This window comes from Chaetodon auriga, chromosome 15, assembly GCF_051107435.1.
Source record: "Chaetodon auriga isolate fChaAug3 chromosome 15, fChaAug3.hap1, whole genome shotgun sequence".
Taxonomy (NCBI): Eukaryota; Metazoa; Chordata; class Actinopteri; order Chaetodontiformes; family Chaetodontidae; genus Chaetodon; species Chaetodon auriga.
In genome coordinates, this window is record NC_135088.1 from 12785334 (window position 1) to 12807265 (window position 21932).

General features: G+C 42.7%; 1 protein-coding gene across 1 annotated transcript; it reads right to left on the reverse strand.

The window, feature by feature from the left end:
- Positions 1-8518: 8518 nt before the first annotated feature.
- Positions 8519-20444, reverse strand: ltn1 (listerin E3 ubiquitin protein ligase 1). The gene is made up of 32 exons (XM_076750984.1): positions 20276-20444; positions 19878-20084; positions 19584-19682; positions 19238-19468; positions 19100-19152; positions 18818-18998; positions 18341-18514; positions 17910-18100; positions 17439-17586; positions 17097-17354; positions 16610-16921; positions 16240-16455; positions 16066-16107; positions 15781-15970; positions 15442-15681; positions 15207-15360; positions 14971-15121; positions 14614-14821; positions 14328-14484; positions 13920-14033; positions 13678-13805; positions 13458-13593; positions 13204-13348; positions 12702-12915; positions 12086-12323; positions 11587-11664; positions 11230-11416; positions 10880-11039; positions 10567-10787; positions 10068-10262; positions 9680-9847; positions 8519-9314 (listed from the first exon to the last, which is right to left on the reverse strand). Exons 1-32 carry the CDS (start codon positions 20315-20317, stop codon positions 9252-9254), a joined length of 5301 nt encoding a protein of 1766 aa, XP_076607099.1. The 5' UTR covers positions 20318-20444; the 3' UTR covers positions 8519-9251.
- Between the last annotated feature and the right edge of the window lie 1488 nt (positions 20445-21932).

Below are 21932 nucleotides of genomic sequence, written 5' to 3' on the forward strand. Positions count from 1 at the left end.
ACGTGTGATTGTGTGTGTGCGTGCGTGCATGCGTGTGTTTTGTAGGTCTCAAGTTAAAACACTTTACAGTATGCACTGAAAGGGAAACTATGCACTCTGGGAAATGTACAAACAAAAAGATGTTTTGTGAAGTGTGCAGTGAAGTGAAGCCAAACATAATGATACTAAGGACACTAGGGATGGGCGATGTGTTAAAATTCTCCAACCTGCCACTGTCAGCCCAACAGCCAGCAGTTGCTGATATATTCACACAGGTGTGTGTATATCAGCTACCGGCCAATCACCAAACCCTGAAGGGCACGACTTATTTTTAGGTAAAAGTGTGTTGTGTCATTAAAACGTGACACCAGCTTGTTGAAATCTGCTGTATAACTTCAATACATGTTGTTCTTTAGTGGAAGTAAATGCAAAATATTGTCTTTATAACCTTCCTACGTACACGTGGAACACATTCTGTACGCCCCTTTGTCTTCGCTTATCTGCTGAGATCTGACAAAAGGTCTGATTCAGGACCAAAATGTAACCCCAGCAGAAAGGAGTTTGGAGTTCACAAAGTGTGTTGAGAGTCTGGCATTTTGTCTCGCCCTCTTTGTTCCTTTAAGTGTTGCTTTTTCACACCTTAACTTTGTAATAAATTAAAATGCGAGTGAGGTGAATCGATAAACAGATGAGGGATTTAGGGTGATTGTTTACTTCGGTTTCAGTAATTATGAAACACCAGTTGAGTTCTGATTTGCATGTTGAGCAATATCACTGAGATGGATGCTTACTGAGCTGCCTGGTGTCAACATGATTAAACAAACGCGCAAACAATAACAAGTGTAAACCATAAAAATACAAGATAAATGTTACATGTCGCATAAGCACAAAGTGAGCAATGTGCCGCTTTGTTTGTGCTCTTTTTACAAAACGCCCATGTTTAAATTACTGCTCAAATTAAGTTGTGCCATGAATGTTTTCTGTTTGTTTCAGTATGGTGCTCATGTATTTATCCATTTTAAAAACATAACATATAAATGGAATATGTGAAGATCCCAAAATACGATTAAAGCTGCAGTTATGCTGATGTTACGTGACGGGGCAAACATTTAGACCTGGATGTGTCTGATGTGTTATGAGAACCCTTTTTCTTCCTTTTTTTTTATTAAGGCACTGTTTTCATTATAGATTTTTGACTCTTTGATAACAGCCCTTGCATGTCAGTAAGCTGGTGATATATACATATGAGTGAGTTTCCCATGTTATCACAAAGCAGTCGCTGCCTTTTTAAATGTGGTTCATAGCGAAAAACTCACAAACGGAATGCTATCTGAAATAAACTACATCTCTCACTGATATTTCCCTCTTGGGTCGGTTGGATTTGGAGGGCCTGCTGTGTTGTTTCCATCAGCTGTTTATCTGTGCACAGTAAGCAAATTATCTAATGCATTCGTCTGTTAGATGCCGAAGCAATTTTGCTTTACTTCCTCCTCGGCAAACAAAAGCACACTCCGCTGCAGTGATATAATCTTTATTTTTAGGAAGATTCTATCAAAAGAGATTTAACTGGAACTTGTATCCCGACGAGCAACTTCCGTATTTATGCTGCTGATGCAGTCGGACGCATTATACTGTTCATTTGAAGATAGAGGCTTACAGCAAGCAGTGGGACTCCACTTTGCAGCTCTCACACTTGAGCCTCAAATGGCATTACTAACTCTGTAATCTAATCACTGGCCAGTGTAGTAATGCGGTCCACAGCACAAGCCCCAGGAAACTCCTGGGCATACAAGCAATTAATTAACTTAATTGCATGGTTAACTTAATTGATTACCTTGTTATTTTTCTAGCCTTGATATGGCTCCATTGCACAGTGAGATAATGTAGACATAATGTGAGTATTAGCCCACTGGCATCATTGGTTCCAGGTATCTCTCTCTGCCCTCTCTCTGCTCTTGACTCAGTGAAATACCAAAGTGTCCTAGTTGTGCAGTGAGTGAGTAATTGATGTCGAATTATCATTCCATTATCATAAGCCTAATTAGTTTTATTTATTAGCCATTAGCTGAATACTTCCAATCCAGCACAAAAATGATAAGCGGGGCATATGAGTGTAAGGACATGAGTGCTGCTGACTGGTGCCAGCATGGCCGAGTCGCGCTAATGTCAAAGATAAAGGCTGCGTAAGAACACAGCATGAGAGTGAATTATGTTTCAGATCAGCCAATAATGGCTTCCTTTTTGTAGGGAATTTATAATGGCAGTTCAGATATAACTTATCTGAAACTGAAGTGTTACGAAAGAGAAAGAAGGCAGTGTGCATGCAGCCCTGAGTGTGAAGGTTGGTGAAGCCAGAAGCATTCATCAGTGGAATGAGTTGGCCTCAGATTTGGCCTCAGACAACTGTCATATCAACACTGCTGTAGGGTAGGGCAGCCAGCTTCTCTCTTTTGCTCTCCACTCTTCATCTGCGACTCCCTGCTCCAGTTCTCCATTATCTCGTCGCCTCTTCTCTCTGTCTTCCCTGTCTGACTTGTCCTAATCTCCCCTCCTGCATGCTCATCTCCATTCTTTCTTCAGTCTCACACTGTTCCTCCCTCCGCTCGCTCCTCCAGCCCCTCCGTCTGCCGTGCGTATGAGGGATGACTCTTCCCCCTGGCCTGAGTATATTAGCTCCCCGGCCTCACTCTTTCCTGACAGCTCCGACCTTGTTAGAACTCGAGAGTGAGACGTCCACTTTTACAGCTGTAAAAAGCTGCAAGGGCAGCTGCATGACTTTTTTTTACCTTTAGTTTTTTTTTTTTTACCCTGAAAGATGGATGTACATAAACACATCATCATCAGGGGATGATCATTAAGAGGAGAGCTGCCAGCGCCAAAACATCTCACTTCAAAACTCCATGTGTGTCTATTTTTAACCTAAGGAGTACAGCTGGGGTTTCAAGATTCTTCCTGAACTTCCTTTGTAGAAAACTTTCTCTTAATGCCCCATAATAGCTTGGTGAATAAGTGGCACCACCCACCTCACAAGCACACCTTGATTTTTACACTTCTTATAAAAACCAATTACCATACTCTATCATGCTCCATGGCACCATTAAATGAGCTCATTAAATACCTTTAGGATTACAAATCAAAGTAATTGCCAATTAGGATTTACCTAATTGTGTAAAACTTCAAGGATCTGATGCGTTCTCACTTAGTTTGTGGCACTGCACTGGGCCATATCAGTCTGTTGTTTATCAGCTGAGCCATTCTGATGATTGATGCGACAAGCAGAACCAGCCTGGATCAGGTTTTGATATACTCGCCACAGTAAATACTACAGCAGAAGCACAGGTAGTCCAGCAACTAAAAAAAGGTAAACTTATGTCTCTATATCTCTGAAGAATGTCAGCAAAGGTATCAGGGCAACCTTGATGTCAAAGCGAGAAAATCACAAATTTAGTTTGAGTGTTGTGACTTTTTTTTTTTTTTTTTTTTTTTCCTTTGGGAAAAAAATAAAATCTGTCTATTGAAATAAAACAAGTCTACAGCCATATTCGCAGCTCTGTGAGGCTTCCATGCAATGAGCTAAGTGCTAATGTCAGCATGCTAACAAGCGTAACATCTTCACAATGACGACGTTCACGTGTAGCCAGAAGTTAAAACTAAATCTTACACCTAGGCTTTAGTAGCAAAAATCGGTTGGCATGGCGTACTGTTTTGAAAGGTGGGATAACTTGGAGGAAGACGAGGGGTGAGTTATACCGGATGTTTTGCCTCGGAAAAACATTCTTACTACTATATTATGGTAAAGGACGAGCAAAGCTGGTAACTTGACTACGTTTGCCATTTGACACTAATGTCATAGTTTTGGCAAGCAAACATATAGGATTAGATAACTTTTTAATTAAAAACTACTCATTCATAACAGTTTGTCAGTGTAGGTTTTCATTGTGTTTATTTTAATGTTACAATTAAATCTGCCCAGTTATACCATTATATTACCCTGTTGTAGTTGATGTACATTTTGTTTCACAGATATCATGTAATCATTATGTTTTGTCCTAGTTTACGTACCTTTTTGTTGTTCTTTGGTGATTAACGTTAGCCATTAGCCATTAGCCTCTTCGCTATAGCTGGCAAAGTGTTCAAAGATGATTGGGTGTGAGAAACAACATGGTAATAAACACTGTATCAAGAGTACTTTTCACTGATTGGCCACAGGAAATGAAAACCGTGTGTAGCTTACTCCTTATAGACAGTAACTCCTTAAATTTGTGTTCCAATTGACAAAAATAATAATTAGGTATCCTCCATATTTAAAGAGCATTATCACCTCATAAAAACAAAACCGCATAAACACTATATTAAATCTGTTTTTTGTTTTTTTTTCTTTTGCTAGGAAGATCTGGCGTCCAAATCATACCTTATGATGGTCAAACTGTGAACCATGAGCCCCACTTTGGGCAGCCCTGGTTTACAGCATCATGTATCTAAACACCCTTAGGCTTAGCCTTGGCAACGCCAACCTCTCTGAAACACCGTGGCCATTTCAATAGAACAGTAAATCAAACTTTGCCACAGGGAGTAAAAGTCCATTTTCTTAGCCTCTATCAAAATATATAGAGCATTTGTACAATATATGGCCATGCCTGCGGCCTTCTCGAAAATTTAGGGAATGAGGCATGATAGAAGTCTGTCTTATGTGAACTCTTGGTACCTAATTGCTACTTCTGCACTGTGACTCATAAGAGTGCACAGTCCATCCAGCCCTGTGACTTTATATAACAATAACAGCGCAGAATGAACTCGGTGAGCTATTGCCGGAAGTGTGAAGCCTTGCTGTCCCCTATTCCCTGCCTCCAGTTAGCTCATGTGCAGTAGTTACACACAGACAGCCTGAAATATTCAGGAAGTACCACTCATGTGTTTGTCCTAGTTGCATTTAAAAGGATTTGGTCATGCTCAGATTCCTTTTACGCTTCTTATGTGCTGTTATTTCCATGTAGACTAGGGCCCCACTTTGGGGTTGGCTGACTGAAGTTACATGCAGGAGGTTTTCTGGTAGGACAAAAAGTACACTGCCAGTGTTATTTGCAGGCAGAGTTGTGCTGCTGGTGCTTGACTGTGAACTTAGGCAGCGCTTCAGAATACTTAAATAGTCCTTTGCCATGCATTGCCCCCTGGGCTGACAAGTTTCATCATCGGAAAGAGTTTGGTCAATTGGGCCTAAAATGCACTTTTTAAAAGTGTTGTGGCTATGAGTCAGATGCTGGATGGATTTAGCCTCTTTGCAGTTATTCTGATAAAATGTTTTTAATACAAAATGATAAAATATATAAACATATAAACTATTTAAAACTAGGCAAGACCGTGCAATTCTTCTTTTTACTGTTACCGCACATTCTGTAACAAAACCATTTTGCATGCACGTTCTCTTCTTTACTGACTTTTTCCATTCCCGTTGTCTTAAAATCTAGAATTTTCTCTTTAAATCTGCCCACTGTGGTTCTGAATCACTGCCGGAGTCTTTTGAAAACAGCACACTCAGCCACCCGGTCTTTGGTGTCCTCCAATGCTGCTATAACATGGCTGCGGTAATAGAAAACCATAAAAGGCCTGTACGCGATGACAGAGTAATAACAGTAGATTTAAACTGTGGCAGACCAGACAGCCTCTCCCAGCCGTAATGACTAATACAAATGCATGTCTAGGAGCCAATAGATTGAGGTCAATAATCATTGTTTATTACATTCATTATATGAAAACAGCAAATGTTAATAAAATTGATTATTTTGCTTTTGAGTGCAGTTGAGAAAATAGCCCCAATAGAACTGTAAAGTTCCCTGCTTTGGTTTAGGATAAATGAACCAGATAAATTCCCAGGATCACATTCAACAAATTCAGATATTGATTGTATGCTGTGTGTAATTTCATACAGTGCGCCATATGATGGGGAACATGGCAGAGAGGCACAGAGGGAGAGAGATGGAGGTGGTGAGGGAGACTGGCGACACAGAGGCAAATAAAATGACTGTGTGGGATTCATTTCAATAGAACTAATATCAGCAGAGTCACACTGATAGGCACATGCATGTGTACACACACAAAACACACACACAAGCACACGCTCAGACTAATTCAAAGCCATTTCCAGAGCTGAGCAGTTGCCTGCAGTGTTGAGGAGTGGCGTGACTGGGATAGGACCAGCCTCCTACAAATGGCTCGGAATGCTAATACACTCACAAATGGGTCAGGGAGAGCTAAATGAGAGCTATCTAGGCCTGGCTAATTATGAAGTAACGAAGCCTCCACCAATCGGGTTCGAAGGCCAGGAAGGCCAGTGAACTGACTGGTTGTAGACAGGTTGGCTGCTAATTAGCTCGCACTAGTACAGCACTTTTACGCAAGTGGGTCAGCGTAGGATGGCGAACGGATGGATGGCATCTCAAGCACTTTCAGTATTAAGGAAGGAGACGTGTGAAGTCTGATCTGTGCTCCGTCTTTTTCACTCAGAGAAATTAACACCAAATGTGCAAAGCACATACCTCACTATCTGACTTCTGGTCATTTCAGTATATTCAATTATTAAACATACTTAATTTCTTATAATAGTAAAAAGTCGTTTCAGGACACTCCAACATGATTACATTTTCAATATTACCTGTTTTCAGCCATTTTCAGAATGGCTGAAATCACTGATTTCCATGTTGACTGACACACGGCCCCCAGAAAACTATTTATATCCCCATAGTCGAGTATGTTAGTGACATTTAATCTGGATCTTGACTGTCAAATCTGATAGGTGCCAGTATTGTGACTGAATTAGTAATTAAAGATGGCACATTAATTCCCTTCTAAAATTCCCCTGATTAATTATTTGGATGAACTGAACATGTATTTGTCTGGAAAGCCAAATGAGTCAGAAAATGTTACAATGAGAATGTGATCTCGCAGGTAATTTAACCTCCCTGGATAGTCCAGATGAGTAATCCCTTTTCTTTAAGGTTAATATGTATACAATTCCTCAAATAGGAGTATTTTCCTCACAGCCGAGTCTCGGGCCTATGCTGCCATCTGCTGGTGACGATTGACCTACATTGTGAAAAGAAAAGGTTGCACACAGGACTGTACTGTAGTCCATAACATTTGCACCACTGCTTAATCAAGCAGATAATGAGCAATAAGATTTGAGGCCGTCCGGGTGTGTGTGTGTGTCAAAACTTGTGAGAGAAGGGGATTTCAGTATAAATATTTATGCCTGGCAAACAGATCAATGGCTATTAAAAAGGTCAAGGGCAGATGATGATGGATGCCGGCTGTATGTATTGATAAAATCTGACCGCAACAATGAATTACAAATGCACACACATTTGCTCGCGCACACACGCACACACACACACACACACGCACACGCATGTAGACGGCAGACCAAATGATAGGGATTAATTCATTGATCATGCTTAATCTGTCATAATTAATTCCATAGGAACAACTGTGATGAGAGCACGCCTCCATTACACAGATAAATTATTCAACATGAGGAGGAGGCGGACTCAAGATGAATGAGCGTGGGAGACTGTGCCAGCAGTCACCGGCTGAGGCTAATTACAGTCTTTTCTTGGAAACTAGCACAGGTTAGCTTACAGTAATAGTAATATACCACATAAATGTAATTGGAGGCTCAGGTTAACGTAACAGTTCATGGGAGCACTTGGGCTTCATTACAGTTGACTTTGACTAAAGTTATCTAAGAGACGGCAGAGCAGAAATGTCACATTTGTTGACCTATATACCTTTATATAGACACTTGTTCATTCTTAGCGGAGCTGGTCCCAGTTGGAATCTAGATCTCTCGCAATCCCAGGGGGCTAACAGTTTAAGCTATGTATACATCTCTTCAGTCTGTTTCCTTTGTGATCATTAAGTCTTTATGCTAACACATTTAAGCCCTGGAAACTGTGATATTCTGGATAATGATTGTCATTAACGCATAAAGGAAGCTAGCTTTTGGCAAAGGGATTTAATGGATCATGAATCGAACAAAACACCTGGGGCCAGATGTATGAAACGTTGTGAGTTCGAGAGCAAAAGTCTGTGTATGCACAAAGTAAAAATATACATGAGCAGTCTTTGTGCCAGATATTTATATATTCCTGCATATGCATTGTTCTGTATCTCATCAGGAAGACGTACGTGCTGTACTCAGTCTGGTAACCGTACGGCACGATGTACAGCTGCCAGACTAGCTTTTAGTGGTGTTATAGAACGTTATTGCAAACTGGTACATATGTAACGAGTCATAATTGACTAATCATGGTAATATGAACATCCATAAAGCTTTGACATTGCTTGCTGTAGCCTCACATTTATATATTTGTATGCAGTGTAAAGCAAGCATGCAGGTTCAAGAACGCATTAGAATGATGCTTTAATTCCTTATAGAAATATCAGTTTATGGTTGGAAAGAGTTCCACGTTTTCTGTGTGTCTGCTTTGTTTGACCCCTGTTCTAAGTGCTGAGCTCTAAATCAAAGACAACATGCATCCATTATTGATATCGATCTGGTTGTATTTTATTTTCTTTCCAGCATCATTTACAGCTGTATGCAGGCACAGGGGAAGACACATATCATTAGGTTTTGATATTAGTGAGCACTGGCATTTAGAAATGAAAAACCTAAACTCTACAAGTTCCCTTTCCTGCTTTTCATGTGTCAGCTCATCGTGTTATCATGCTATAAGGCATGTCACTAATCAGACATTATCTCTTTAACACTCCTAAATATTAGGAAATCTTTATCAAAACATGTCCTGGGCATTGCAAACATCTTTTTGACTCATTTCAAGGTGCTTATGTAAAGCACCTGGATAGCTTTGGTTTTCCCAGATTTGTGATTGAATCTCTTCTCCACAACTGTACATTTCAAAAAGATAAAAAATTAAGAATTAAGTCCACAAAAATGATAAAAACGTCATTATTAACAGAAAACCACGAGCAGGGAGTGACTGATGCTGCACACAGTAAAGCACTGCTATAACCAAACCGATGACAGCTTATTAACCCACACAACTGAATATGGAGAGAAGAGCTGCCAAAATACAGTTCTCACTAGTTTTCCTGTGCTTTAGTTCACTCTTCCACTGAGCCCATTAAACATGATTTTCTCAACATTGCCTGCTGCTGCAACCCATATCGTGTTCTAATATATCAAACCTTAATCTAGATGAAATCCTTAATTCTTTGTGTGATCACAACCGATCCAGTCACGGTCAACAGACTGGGTGTTAGAAGAAGGTTTCTCTGCACAGCGGACAGGTGGACTTATTGCTGGAAGTGAACCATTTGTACTGTAGAAAGATGAACAAAAATAAATTGATGTAAAATATGACAACAAAGGCCAAAGTCAAAAAGCAAAGTGTGTTTCAGACTGTTTGCTGTCATGCATTAAATTGTGTGTTATTTGTGAGATATAAGACAAAAGGTGTGTGACACATCCAGTGGTGGGTTGTGGATTTATGACTAACGCCTTCATTGTACCAGATTAGTCATATACAGACAAACTGTTTGCAGTGGTATTTTTCTCTCTCTTATGATTGATCGTTCAAAGATAACAACAAAAAAAAAAAAGCTCAAAGTTTATCAATGGAAGATTGATGGAAGATCTGCACAGCCCACCACTGAACATAGTATGATCCTGACACATAAATCTCACCAAACACGCTGAGTGGAATTTCTTTTTGCAGGTGCGGCAGCCTTTCTTGGGCAGGGAGTAGTTGGAGCCGTGGATAACAGAGAAGCAGATCATACAGTCCTCTATTCCCTCGAAACGCTTATCCACGTTGTTCTTCCACAGAGCCAGGCCCTCCATTATACTGCCGTTCTGAACACACAAACACACATTTACAGTTTTCTGATTTGTTTCATCCTCTTTTTTCTTTGTTTTCCCTCGAAAGAAAGTACTTCACAGCCCTCTTGGCCTGCATTGCTTCAAACTTCACTGGTAGGGATATAATGTGGTTACAGGTCTTCAAGGTTGAAGAACAGACAGTACTTACAACACAAGCCTCTTGAGTCTACATCCACTGTGTTTGTGTTTCTACCTGATGTGTGAGGTAGGTGCTCAGTTGAAGCATCCAGTTCCTCCACTGCTGTACGGCAACGCCAACGCGCCTCCCACTCTCTACAGTGATAGAGCCCAGAGGGTAGTTCTGTGGTAGCTGAATCACCAACTCGATGAAGATATCATCCACAGAATAAGTAGCAATCACCTCCCGAGCTGCTGAGCGAGCCTTCACCTGGGGCAATGAGATAAATAAATAAATTTACCACATGCCTACTCTCTGCTGTCGGCCTATTATTGCTGCATCTTTGTATCACAAATATGAAGCAGTTGTTGCACCACAGGATTTGTTCAATCTAAATGGTTATTACACCTAATAACCTTTGTGCTGTTTCCTGGAGATAATCTATCTGATTTTACAGCCGGAACGCAATGATCAGGTCTGCTGGGGTTATCAAGGAAGTAGCACCACATTAAGTAAGCTAAAACTAGTGAGTTAAAGCAGCAGGTACACACACAAAGAATATTTGCTAACTTACGGTCATGCTGTCAAACATTTGAGTGCTGGAATGGACAGACGATATCTCCTGGGCTGAGAGAACGGGGCTGACGTATTTTATGGTGAACTTTTCCACAGCTGCGCTCACTCTCTTCTCCTGGCTGTTCCACCACAGCCGCACCATGGCTGGCAGGTCCTGCACTGTGCTGTAGTACACACTGCAGGCCAGATGAGGCAGCTCCCATTCGACACTCGAGCTTTCTGCACACAAGAAGCACGGGAGGGGAAGCTTGTTTACATTTCACAGCCCATGTCAAGTCATGTAGGTGCGTGTGTGTGTGTGTGCTACTTACTGTCAACAGCCAGAGATAGGCTCTCTGTGAAGAAGGTCTCCTTCATCTCTGCCCCCTGGCCTGGATAGATGGGGTTCTCGGGCATCAGTTTGAAGAGGTGAAGGAGGAGCTTGTTAAGGGAGCAGCTTCTCTTGAGATACTGGGCATAATGGGCACGCAGCTAGAGATAGACCAGAAGAGCAGTCAGTATTACAACCATCTCTCAGACATTAAAGCACGCTCTCTCCATCCAGTCTGTGTGCTTGTATACACTCTCACACACTCACACCGCAAGTCAAACCCAGCAAAAAAAAGCAAACATTTTGTACTAAATATCCTTTTATCTGAGGTCAGGACTTCTCATAACTCACATGGGAGGGTGAGGATTTGAAGAACGTGAGGAGCAGCTTCCAGGCCAGCAAGTACCCCAGGATGCAGGAGTACTCCACACTGAGAGGCTGGACCACTGCAAACTCTCCTACTTGAACTCCTGCCAGGATGCTATCACACAGCTCCTCGCAGGTTGACAGGATAGCCATGAGAGATGCTGGAGGGGAACTGCGCACACGCACACAAAAACAGAACTGTAATCTCTGAATCTTTCAGAAATACAACCTGTGCAAATTTTTGTCTAGTACAGGAACAACTTGTGACAATATTTAGAATTCACTGACTATCACTTAGTATGTGTAAAATCCACATTAATATGATCTTCCTCATGGACTTACAGACACGGCTCATCTCCATCATCATCAGACTTGTTGTTGTCTCCTTCTCCATCACACTCAGGCAGCTGAGGCATGACCCTGTATTAACAACAAGCAAGTATGTTAATTTATGTAGTAAGCATGGGGTGATCATTCCCAGCCTCCTGCAGGGCCCCAAAGATTGCAGGATGGGTGTAACACTAATCATAACACGGTGCTCTTAATCTAAAGCTTGACTAGGTCATGTATTTTAGAAGCATTTTTTGTTCTATTTGTGGAATTGTTGCCTGGATCTCCCAACAGTGATCAATAAATCAAGCGCTCTGACAAAAAAAAAGAACAAATAAAAATCTGGCGTTTGTGGCTGTTGCAGGCCAATAATAAGCCCATCTCATTTGGGAAGGAAAGGAATGGGACTTCTTAGTTAATCCTCTCCAAATCTACTCATGCTGGTTTCTCCAATGTTACAAAACCCCAATTTTCAGGAAATGCTAGCGACAGTCTAAAGCAAAATCCTTACTTTTCTAACAAGTGGTAGACGGAGATCTGCAGAGGCCTGGCCTTAAACAGCAGAAGAGGACAGAAAGTGTTGAGGAGCGTCTGGAGGGGCTCCGGCAGGTTTGTATTCTGGTCCGCTATGAAGCGTGGCGGCAGGGAGTTCTGTCTTAGCTGCTGCACAGGCACATATGTCAGAGCCACGCCGACTGACTGCAGTACCGCCAAAGGGAAGACGGGATCGTCCGGTTCAGTGAAGGCATCTGCATTTAGACAACAAACAAACAGAAGGACTGTGGCTTAGTCTCCTGCAATGACATGTAAATGTTCTTCATTCAGCAATTACCATATCACCTATTGATGTGCTTAATACAGTGGTGGAATGCAACTTTACTCGTATACTATACTTAAGGACATGTTGGTGTTACTTTTATTTGAGAATTTCCATTTTCTACATCTTAGAAGCAAATACTGAAGTTGAAGAATTTGAATGTTTCTGATAAACTGAAGGATTAAGTGTTCCTTTATGCAAGTATTGGGTAAGTTTTGGTGCTTTACTTTTCAGAATAGGCCTGTTTCCCAGAGACTGTCATAAGCTCCTAAAATAAAATCCGCACACACACACACACACACACACACACCTGTGATACTGATAGGCAGAGGCAACAGCAGGTTGTAGATTCCCTCTATGAAGAAGTCTGTCCATTCACCAGCCAGTTCTGCCGGCAGCTTCTCCAGCACGTCGGGTGGAGAGGACGTGAAGAACTGGTTCAGCTTCACTATCAAGGCAGCGTTCTCACACACAAACAGCTGCACCCACGGGTTCCATAGACTGCTCACGTTCTCGCAGGCAACCTAAGATTGGAAGTAAGTAAAGGTATGGGCAAGTAAATACATGGGAAAATGTAAAAAATATGAGGGAAAGTTTTGTTTTTTTTTTTAAATTAGGAGGCTGCAGAGTAGCATAGTGAGCACTCCAACAATTCATATAGCAGAGTTCAAGAGTTCAACATCCCCCGGCAGGAAGCATCCATCCCCCACCACAGAATCCTTAGCAGCTCTTCGTGCCACTTCACTGTAGCAGACCCCAGCCCCTGACCTCAAAGTCACAAAACAGCACAATACATATGAGCTCTGTCTCACCTCCAACCAGGCTAACATAGAGCAGAGCACGAAGTCCCACTGGCTGCCCCCGAGAACTGTCGGACGATGAGTCACCAGCCAGGACAGGAAACGCATCATCTCCACGGTAAGATTCAACTGTTCTGCGGTTGCTTTGGACAAGTCGCTGGAGTGCAAAGACAAATGCGGACATATGAGCAGAACGTTTCCAAACTAGGACAGTGTTTCAAGTGATGCAGTAAAGTGTAGTCTAAATGTTTGTGTGCTTGCATTACCTGCCAAAGAGGAACCAGTCCTCTTTGCTGTTCCTCCACTCGATCACGGTGGCCAGGATAGCCTGCACGACCTCGTCCTCAACTTGTGTGTTGGCTTTTAGACAGCAGAGCAGCACCGCCAGACACCCGTACACATCTGTGACACACAGCCCACAATTATTATTTGCTTGGTTCGTTTGTGTCTGTACATATGTGTGTGTGTTTATGTGTGTATTCTCACTGTCATTGTCTTGCCAGTTGATTATTCCAGCAGTAGCCAGAGTAACGAGAGCCTCTCTGTCTGCTTTGGTCATGGTGGGGCAAAGCACCTGGAGCGTGCTCAATTTGCTTTGAGACACTGGAAACAAACTGACCAAACAGATGATTTTCAATATGCAACACAGCAATACCAGTGGCCATAAAGCAGCATTGAATGTGAAAGTAAAAGCACTTAAAGTTATGTGAACAAACAAAAGTATTAACCTGTCTGCACTGCCATAAAGCTTCCTCACTGTTGCACTGTGAGTGGCTGCCAAGTTGTTGGTGTGCATGTAGTTTTCTAGAGTCAAGGACCACAGACCTCCGTCCTCCACTGACCTACAGGGGGAAAAAAATACAACACACATATATTCAGTGGATAGTGTTTCAAATAATTGCCTGGGAAAATAAGTGCGTGCATAAAAATCAGTACGGATTAATTTTGTTGTCTTGTTTCTTTTTTGTAATCAGCTATTTTTTAATTGATCACCACCAAATTAGTCCTGCCCATGTATTAAGGAGAGACTCCACAGGTCAAGGCAAAATATAGAAAATCATTACATGCGTTGATCTTGTGTGATCTTGATTCTAAATGAATTTCTTGTTCGTCAGAAATCAATGAGTGTAGTTCACCTTGAGTACAGTGTCTCCAGCAGAGCTTTCATTGGAACCTGGCCGTGGAGTCCTTCTGACAGCCCCCAGTCAGTCAGAAGGCCGTGATAGGCAGACACTATAGCAGGGCTGTACTCTACCTCCTTACACCACTGCAGTGCATACAACAGTTCTGAAACTGCCAAAGGAAAGCAAACATATATATGTATACTGTATACTATAAGTATACTGAACAGCGTCATATACTGACATTACCATAAAAAAAGTTAAAAAACACAAATTTACAGAACAGGATGTGCATATGTACCCATGTACTTGAGATTTGGCAGCTGTGAAGGACATTCCGCCTCCTTTTGGTCACGTGGTATGAATGCAGGCCGGGCCACCCTCCCCAGCAGGGCACAGGCACATAGGTGGGCCGGGAGCCTGGCTGACACCCTAAACTTCCAGATGTCCATGGAGGATTTTTCACAAACTCCGCGGTGACGGCTCGACAGCAAGGGGGTTTTGACCCACTGCAGAGGACACACAAAAAAACGGAAGAACAATGCATGAATGTCAAGTGTTTCCTGTAGAGGATTTCATTAAAGCAGAATCCTTCCACAGCAAGTTTTTCATAACCAATGTGTTTTCACTGAGTAGGATGATGGATTTGCCGGTTCACCTGAGGAGGTAGGGCTTGTCTGATTGTTGTCCATTCTGTCTGGCTGGGTGTCAATAGGGTATAGAACTGGGCAAGGAGGGTGGAGTCTTGATCGCAGACGGAGATAATGGTCTCCACTACGCTCTGTACAGCCAGAACTAGAACCTGTAAACTAAAATGTAACATCAAGAAGAGTTAGCTGGAACCAAGACACAGTGAACAGGCACAAACAAAATCAGAGGAAGGTGTTTTGTTACCTTTTAATGTCCAGAGAGACGGTGAGGAGTTGGTTTGTCACCCAAATGGCTGCACTGTGCAGGAAACCACCTTCCTTGACCTCATGCTCAGAGTGTTGGACCAATGACCGGACCCCAGCTACACACACTTTCCTCAGCTTCTCTAAAAGTGAGTCTTTCAACACAACATCGCCAAAAATCAGTCGTTTAGCTTACCTGACAAATATATATGTTTGTGGACTGTGCGAGTACCCACCAGTCAGGTGACTATGTGTTTGATCTTGGGCGGTGAGCTGGAAGACAGTGAGCAAGAGTTCCTCAGCAGAGAGTAGGAGAAGACAGTCTTGTACAGAAGAGAAGAATGTGGAGGCCACGTCACAGATGAAGGAGATGAGCGGCTCCATGTTGCCTGCATCCGACAGACTCTTGGTCTCGGACAGAGTGGCATGGAGCTTCTCTAAGATTTTCTCCATGTACACCTCCCCGATCAGAGGCTCTGTGCAAGAAAAAACAGATCAAAAAGATTATTATATAGCTTAGCTACTGATTATTACTGAAAATTATCTTACATATGCTGGTGTGTGTGTGTTTTCACCATTGTTGTGCGGCTGAGAGAGGACCAGGCTAATAAGTGTCCAACTGTGGTTGCTTGCAGAGGAGGTAGAACTGGGAGAGCTGCGTCCCACCTTGCACAGCTCCTCAGTCAATCCCAGCAGTTGCTCACCCAGAACTGAACCTTTCAGCCAACCACCACAGCTCTTAAGAGTCTCGGGGTCTATGCAGGCCTAACAGGACGGAGAGCGGAGCAGCACAGACATTTATAGCAGTGTAAATGTGATGTTTACTTTGATAAAACAGAAAAAAATAGAAAGACACGTACCCTCTGTATTATTTGCAGGATAATTCCCCACCGCAAATGCATCTAGAAAGCAGAGCAAAGAGCATGAATATCAGCAAAGAATCTATGACAAAAAAAAAAGAGATCATCACCCTGCACGTAGGACATCTGAATCAATATTAGGTCACATGTTGCGACATCTGCATATGATGTTACCGTGGTGATGTGGTTGAGGATGCGTGTGGTCTCCTGCCAGCTGCAGCAGTAGAGCGAGCTGAAGACCATCTCCACCAGGTGCTCGGTGTCTGTGCGCCCCTTTTCAGCCAGCCACACCACTACCTGCTCCAGCAGGAACTGCACTGCTGGATTTCTCAAATTCACCTCGTCTCGCTGCTCACCGTCCTTTACTTTATCGTCCAGTTCCACCAGTGTCTAAGATGAGCACAGTTTAGGGAAAGTCAGTAACATCAAGGACACCCAAATGCCGTAACTTAATACTACATTAGTTGACCTGAACCACCTCACAAAGATAAAAACAACTGACAGCGAAATATACTTTTGTCTCTAATCCACAAATATGACTTACGCTGAAGACCCTGGGTGTGTGGAAAGACTGCAGGAGAAGGGAAAGGAAAACAAGATGTTTCTCTGATTTTCTCTCATTCACATGCACCAGGCACAGTTGGGCCAGCTGGCACACTACATCCTCAAAATGCTGCGTCTGCGGGGACCCAAATGCCTTCTCCTTCACAAGCTCCGACACCGTCTGCACAGGCTTCTCAACACCGTCCCCCTCAACTCCAGCTTTCTCATTGTCCTCTGACTTAGAGAAACAGATCTTGACAGATTTCTTCTTCTGGGCGTGCTTCCTTTTTACTCTCTCAGGGTAACGCATTACCTGGAGACGCACAGGAAAATGAGAAGAGACTTATTCAGGCAGTGTGTTTTCCGTTTCACTTTTAAAGACCTGAATGGCCCAGACAGTCAAATTGATCTGCTGTATCCTTGGTGTCAGCATGAAGATTTCAGTGGGGACTATGTCTAAACCAGAGATTCCCCAAAACCAAACTCACCTGCAGCAAGGCTCCAACCCCTTCCAAAGTCTGCGGATCTGCTTCCTCGTTGTCGACAAAGCGCACTAACAAAAGACCAAGTCCCTCCCAGAAGTCTGCCAAAAGCCCTTGAAAGACATCCTTTCTCTCATTTGCTTCACCTTCACCATGTAAACCTGCCCTCTTCTCCCAGGACACGAGCATTTCCGTGATCAGAAGGAAAAGAGGGCCATTCTGAAGGGATGGATTTCCCAAAGCCTTTTCCAGGAGTGGTAGGAGCTACAAAAAGACAAATGTAAGAAAGGTGAGGATTTTGGTAGATTTAACATGATGGGGAAAATATGTGCAACTGTGTGATCCCACCTGCTGTGAAATAAGCGTGGTGCGTATTTTTTCCTGCTGCCCCTCTTCCTCTGCATTGCGCAGTATGCAGTACCTCAAGCACTCAACAACAACAGTCACGATAACCGCGCTTTCCGATGGGCTTGCTGCTGCACGCTCACTAGACAGACTGAGACACACACACAAGCACCTCGGGTTATAGCGTGTGATACAGGAATTAGGATTTATAATGTTAACAAGAGAGATAAGTGGATCGTTTTATATCAATACACAGGATCCATGCAGCTTTTTAATTCAAGCACTTGTCCTGGACATGTATCCCGAATGCCTTACAAAATTACTGCTCAGTGTAATGGAGTGTGTTCCACTGTTCCACATCAGGAAAAATTCTTCAAAAGTCTAAATTAAGAATTCGAACAATTAATTTTCTTAGATTCTAACTAAAATCTGCATATAATCCATTAATTTGATGCACACACGAAAACAAATCACCCTTGTATTGATGAAGTGAAGAAGGTGGTGTAGAAGTCCAGGGCTGGATCAGTGACCTCTTGGGGCAGTTTGCTGAGGAGTGGCATTAGATTAGGGTGGAGCGCTCTCGCCATGCCTTTGCCACCCTCTCTTAGTAGAACCCAAAGTTTGGGTAAGAAGCCCTTCTTAGCATTCACATGTGTCCAGCAATCCTGAAATAAAACAGGAAAAATAGAAGATTAGATCCAACTTAATCATAAACTGATGCAACGAAAAATGAAACACATCTACATGTGACTCAACTAGTGCTGGTTAACATAACTCCTCCTGGCACTACCTATTACATCTACTGCAACAACAGACTGTAGAAAACATCATAGAACACCTGACGATACAACGGCACTAGCATTATTGCACATACATGTGAGGTCATCCTTTAAATACAAGCTTACAGGGATTGTAGACACAACGTGAAGAACAGCCTCCCACACCGGAGGCAGCACTACAGGGTCTGTGTCGTCAATGCTGAGGAGAACAGCAGGGCAGAGTCGTGCTGCTTCGGCCTGGACGAGTCCTGGAGTGAACTCACACAGAGCGCACACCATCTCGAAAAACGCCCCTCGCACCTGTGGAGCAAGACATGGTAGTAATTAGGGAAAACGTTGCTCACAACAGATTATTATTACTGTATATTTGGCAGTCATCTGTGTAAACTACAAACTTTTTTCATGATGAAAAATACCCTGAAGATGTTATGACGACTACATGAAATTTAAGTGGAAGAATAAACATTTTGTCCTTTATTTTAGTTGAGTGAAACTGCACTGTGTGCAGACATCAGATGAACCACTACACAAATTACTTCTGTACATATATACATATATTCCAACTTCTGCTATACGCAGAGCAGTCCCATTCAGTGCCAGTACCTGTGGTGTCTTGTGTTTGCTGTACTTCCAGAACTTTGCTGAGTTAACAAGATGTGCTAGTCTTTGCTCCAGGGCCATCCTGTCATTCTGGAGCAGCAGGGACAGCAGTCTCTTTACCCCCAACAGAGAACTGGTCTGCATGCGCACGTATTTGGCTTCTCTCTCCTCGCCTGTCACACTTCTAGAGAACAGAGGGAACCAGTGACAGAATATATTATCATGGTGCCTACAGAGTGTGAGGAACAGACCCATAAGCTATGATGAGCTAAACTTTTAACTTACTGTGGATCACTCAGAGTGTCAGCTGTTTCCTTTAACAAAATGTCTTGTAGTACCTGTAATACAAAAATACTGATTAAATGGTAAACTTAGCACATTAGGTTACACCTGGTCCACACTAAAGCCACCACTACTACTCACGTTAAGGATCTCATCCTTGCAGAAGCTCAGAGCCTCTGGCTGTTTGGCTGGGGAAAAAGCAGCCTGGAAGGCCTGGCACGCAGCAGAGGCTGCAGGTGTGTAAGTATCGCACTGGGACAGAATCCAGTGGCCCATCAAGCTCTTCAGAAAGGGAGCCAAGCTGCGACGCACCTTCAGCACCAGCTGCTCAAAGGCCTGCTGGGTGGCCTCCCTGATCCGGCGGTCATGGTCCTGACAGACATGATGATGAAGGTTAAGTTCTCTTTACGTGGACACACCTCAAGCACTTGCTATCACACATCACACACAGTGTGACTCATGAGTGTATGCTGAAGGACCGGCTCACCACTGCTATCTTGCAGTAAATCCTGGGCCAGTATGGCAGGACCCCCTTGACATCTTCAGCATCCCGCTCCTGACACATGGACCCAAAGTCCTGCACAGCCTGAGAAGAGAAAACAGCATCAAGACACAAATCTGGACCAAAAAACATCAGGCTATGACTTCAACACAGATTGTTTTCAGGTACACTGTATCATGTATTACTTAAAGTGGTAGGTTGCAGTGTATATGTTATACATATTGACATTGTACTTGTTTGTTATATGTCATTGGTAAGTTAGGTGAAGATCAAGCTCACTTTCAGTCTGGTGACAACATCCCTCTTGGAGAGTTTCCTGAGCACCAGGCGGAAATCCGCATCTACCAGGTTGTCTATCTCCTCTGCGCCATGGACAGCAGGGACGTAACTCAGCTCTAAAGCGACCGCTGTGTCGAAGCCCACAAACCCGGGGATGACACCACCCTCCCGAGTCAGTGCCTCAGCAGCTCGCCCGCTACTGGACGGCTGGTAGCGGGAGAGCAACGCGTGGTTATAGGAAAAAAAGAAATTCAGACGGGAAAGTTATGTAACAGATGGGACAACACAGCCACACGTAGCGTTAGCTGTTAGCACGAAGTTTACTTTAGCTTGTGCTAACAGGTTTGTTGCTAGCAATCTTACTTTGACACTGTACGTTAAGGGAAACTGGTACTTACCCGAACATTTCCTTTAGTTCGCTGTTTATTCTTACCCCCCATGGATACACATTAATCTTAGAAGTATTACTTTTCTGTTGTATAATAGTAGTTTGTGGCGTTAGCAGTCTTAATGATACACAGCTGCAGCCACTGTCAACACCATTGACCGTACGTGTGTTATGGAACTGTACACTTCCTGTCTAAATCTTTCAAAATAAAGCGTGATCCACGCAAACCTGACCACACTGCAAGATACGAACGAAGAAAAAAAAACGTTTGAGAGTTTCCACTGTTTTTACCTTGAGCAGAGAACAGTCCCCATGAAAACTGTAAACATCGAGATAAGTAGATTACCCAGAATTAACAGGTTAAGACGTAGATAGCCAAAAATGAGTCCCTCATTCAAATTAATTAATGGCTGAACTGTAAAATAAAACTGAAGCACAAATTGCAGGTAACTTAAATAAAATGGGATTTTCTTTCTTTAAATGAGTCCAGTTTCTCCAAAATAGTCCAGACGATTCCTTGAATGAATCAAGTATTTACTTTTTTTTTTTTTTTTTTTTTTTGCATAACTCTTAGTCAAGAAATGATATGCACCATGGTACCATATTTGTTCTGTGTTCTATGCTTACAACAGTGTCCCTGGTTATTTCGCAAATCATACGCTTTTACTTTGAATGGGACATCACAAAACAGAAGCGCTTACAGGCGTGCGCTTGACACAGAAAAACTTACTTCCGTTAAGGGTTTCTTCTTCTTCTTCTTCTTCTTCTTCTTCTTCTTCTTCTTCTTCTTCTTCTTCTTGTCCTTTTGTAGTGACCTTATCAGCATTGTGCGCTCATCGCTGCCCTCCATGTATTTAGTGCAGACACTGCAGCCTTGTAAATATTAAACATGATTCTTCGTCAGAGGAGCGAGAGTTTGTTTGAGCCTGAGGGTGACGGAAGACCTTGAAGTGTCCTTCAGAGAGAATAAATATAGCCAGTAAACTTTAGAGCTGTCACTGCCCATTAGATTTCTTGTGTATGAGTGGAGATATTGACCCGATGATGGCATTGGGAGGAAAAGTCAAGAGTTTAAAAGTCAAAAGTAAATTTCACGCCAGTCTGCTCATTTAGGAGTCATCCTCTGAGCACTGTGTATATTCAAAGCCATGCTCATGGAAATCCAGTGTGTTTAGGTGAAAAGCTCAATTAATTCACAGCAATGCAAGAGCACGGTGTACAAGAGGTTATTTGAAACCTTGTGAAGCAGTGGGAACATAAATAATGTTTGATTACTGCTTATACTCAGCTTTGACTATTTCTACAGCTGTTTTTAATCTTGAAGCCTTGGCATTTGCAGAAGAATCAGAACTCAGAGTGAAAGAGCAGCATGTCTGCATGGATTCTTAACATGTTTCTCCTTAAGGAGAAACATCTAGAAATGTGACCATTTCCATATGCAGAGTGGTCTGGCGTCAGTAGAACAGCATGTTTTTCCAGTTTTTGTGTTTAAACAGGATTTCACAAGCACAAGCTGAGAGCGAGAGACATTTTCCTTTCCCCTTCCTCATCCATGAATCAATGAAGACGATGTTGTGACGATCTTCATCAAATAGTTGTCCTTAACATTAAAATCATATGAGATCAAAGTCAGCACAGAAACCAAACAAGTGATCGATTTAGTATAT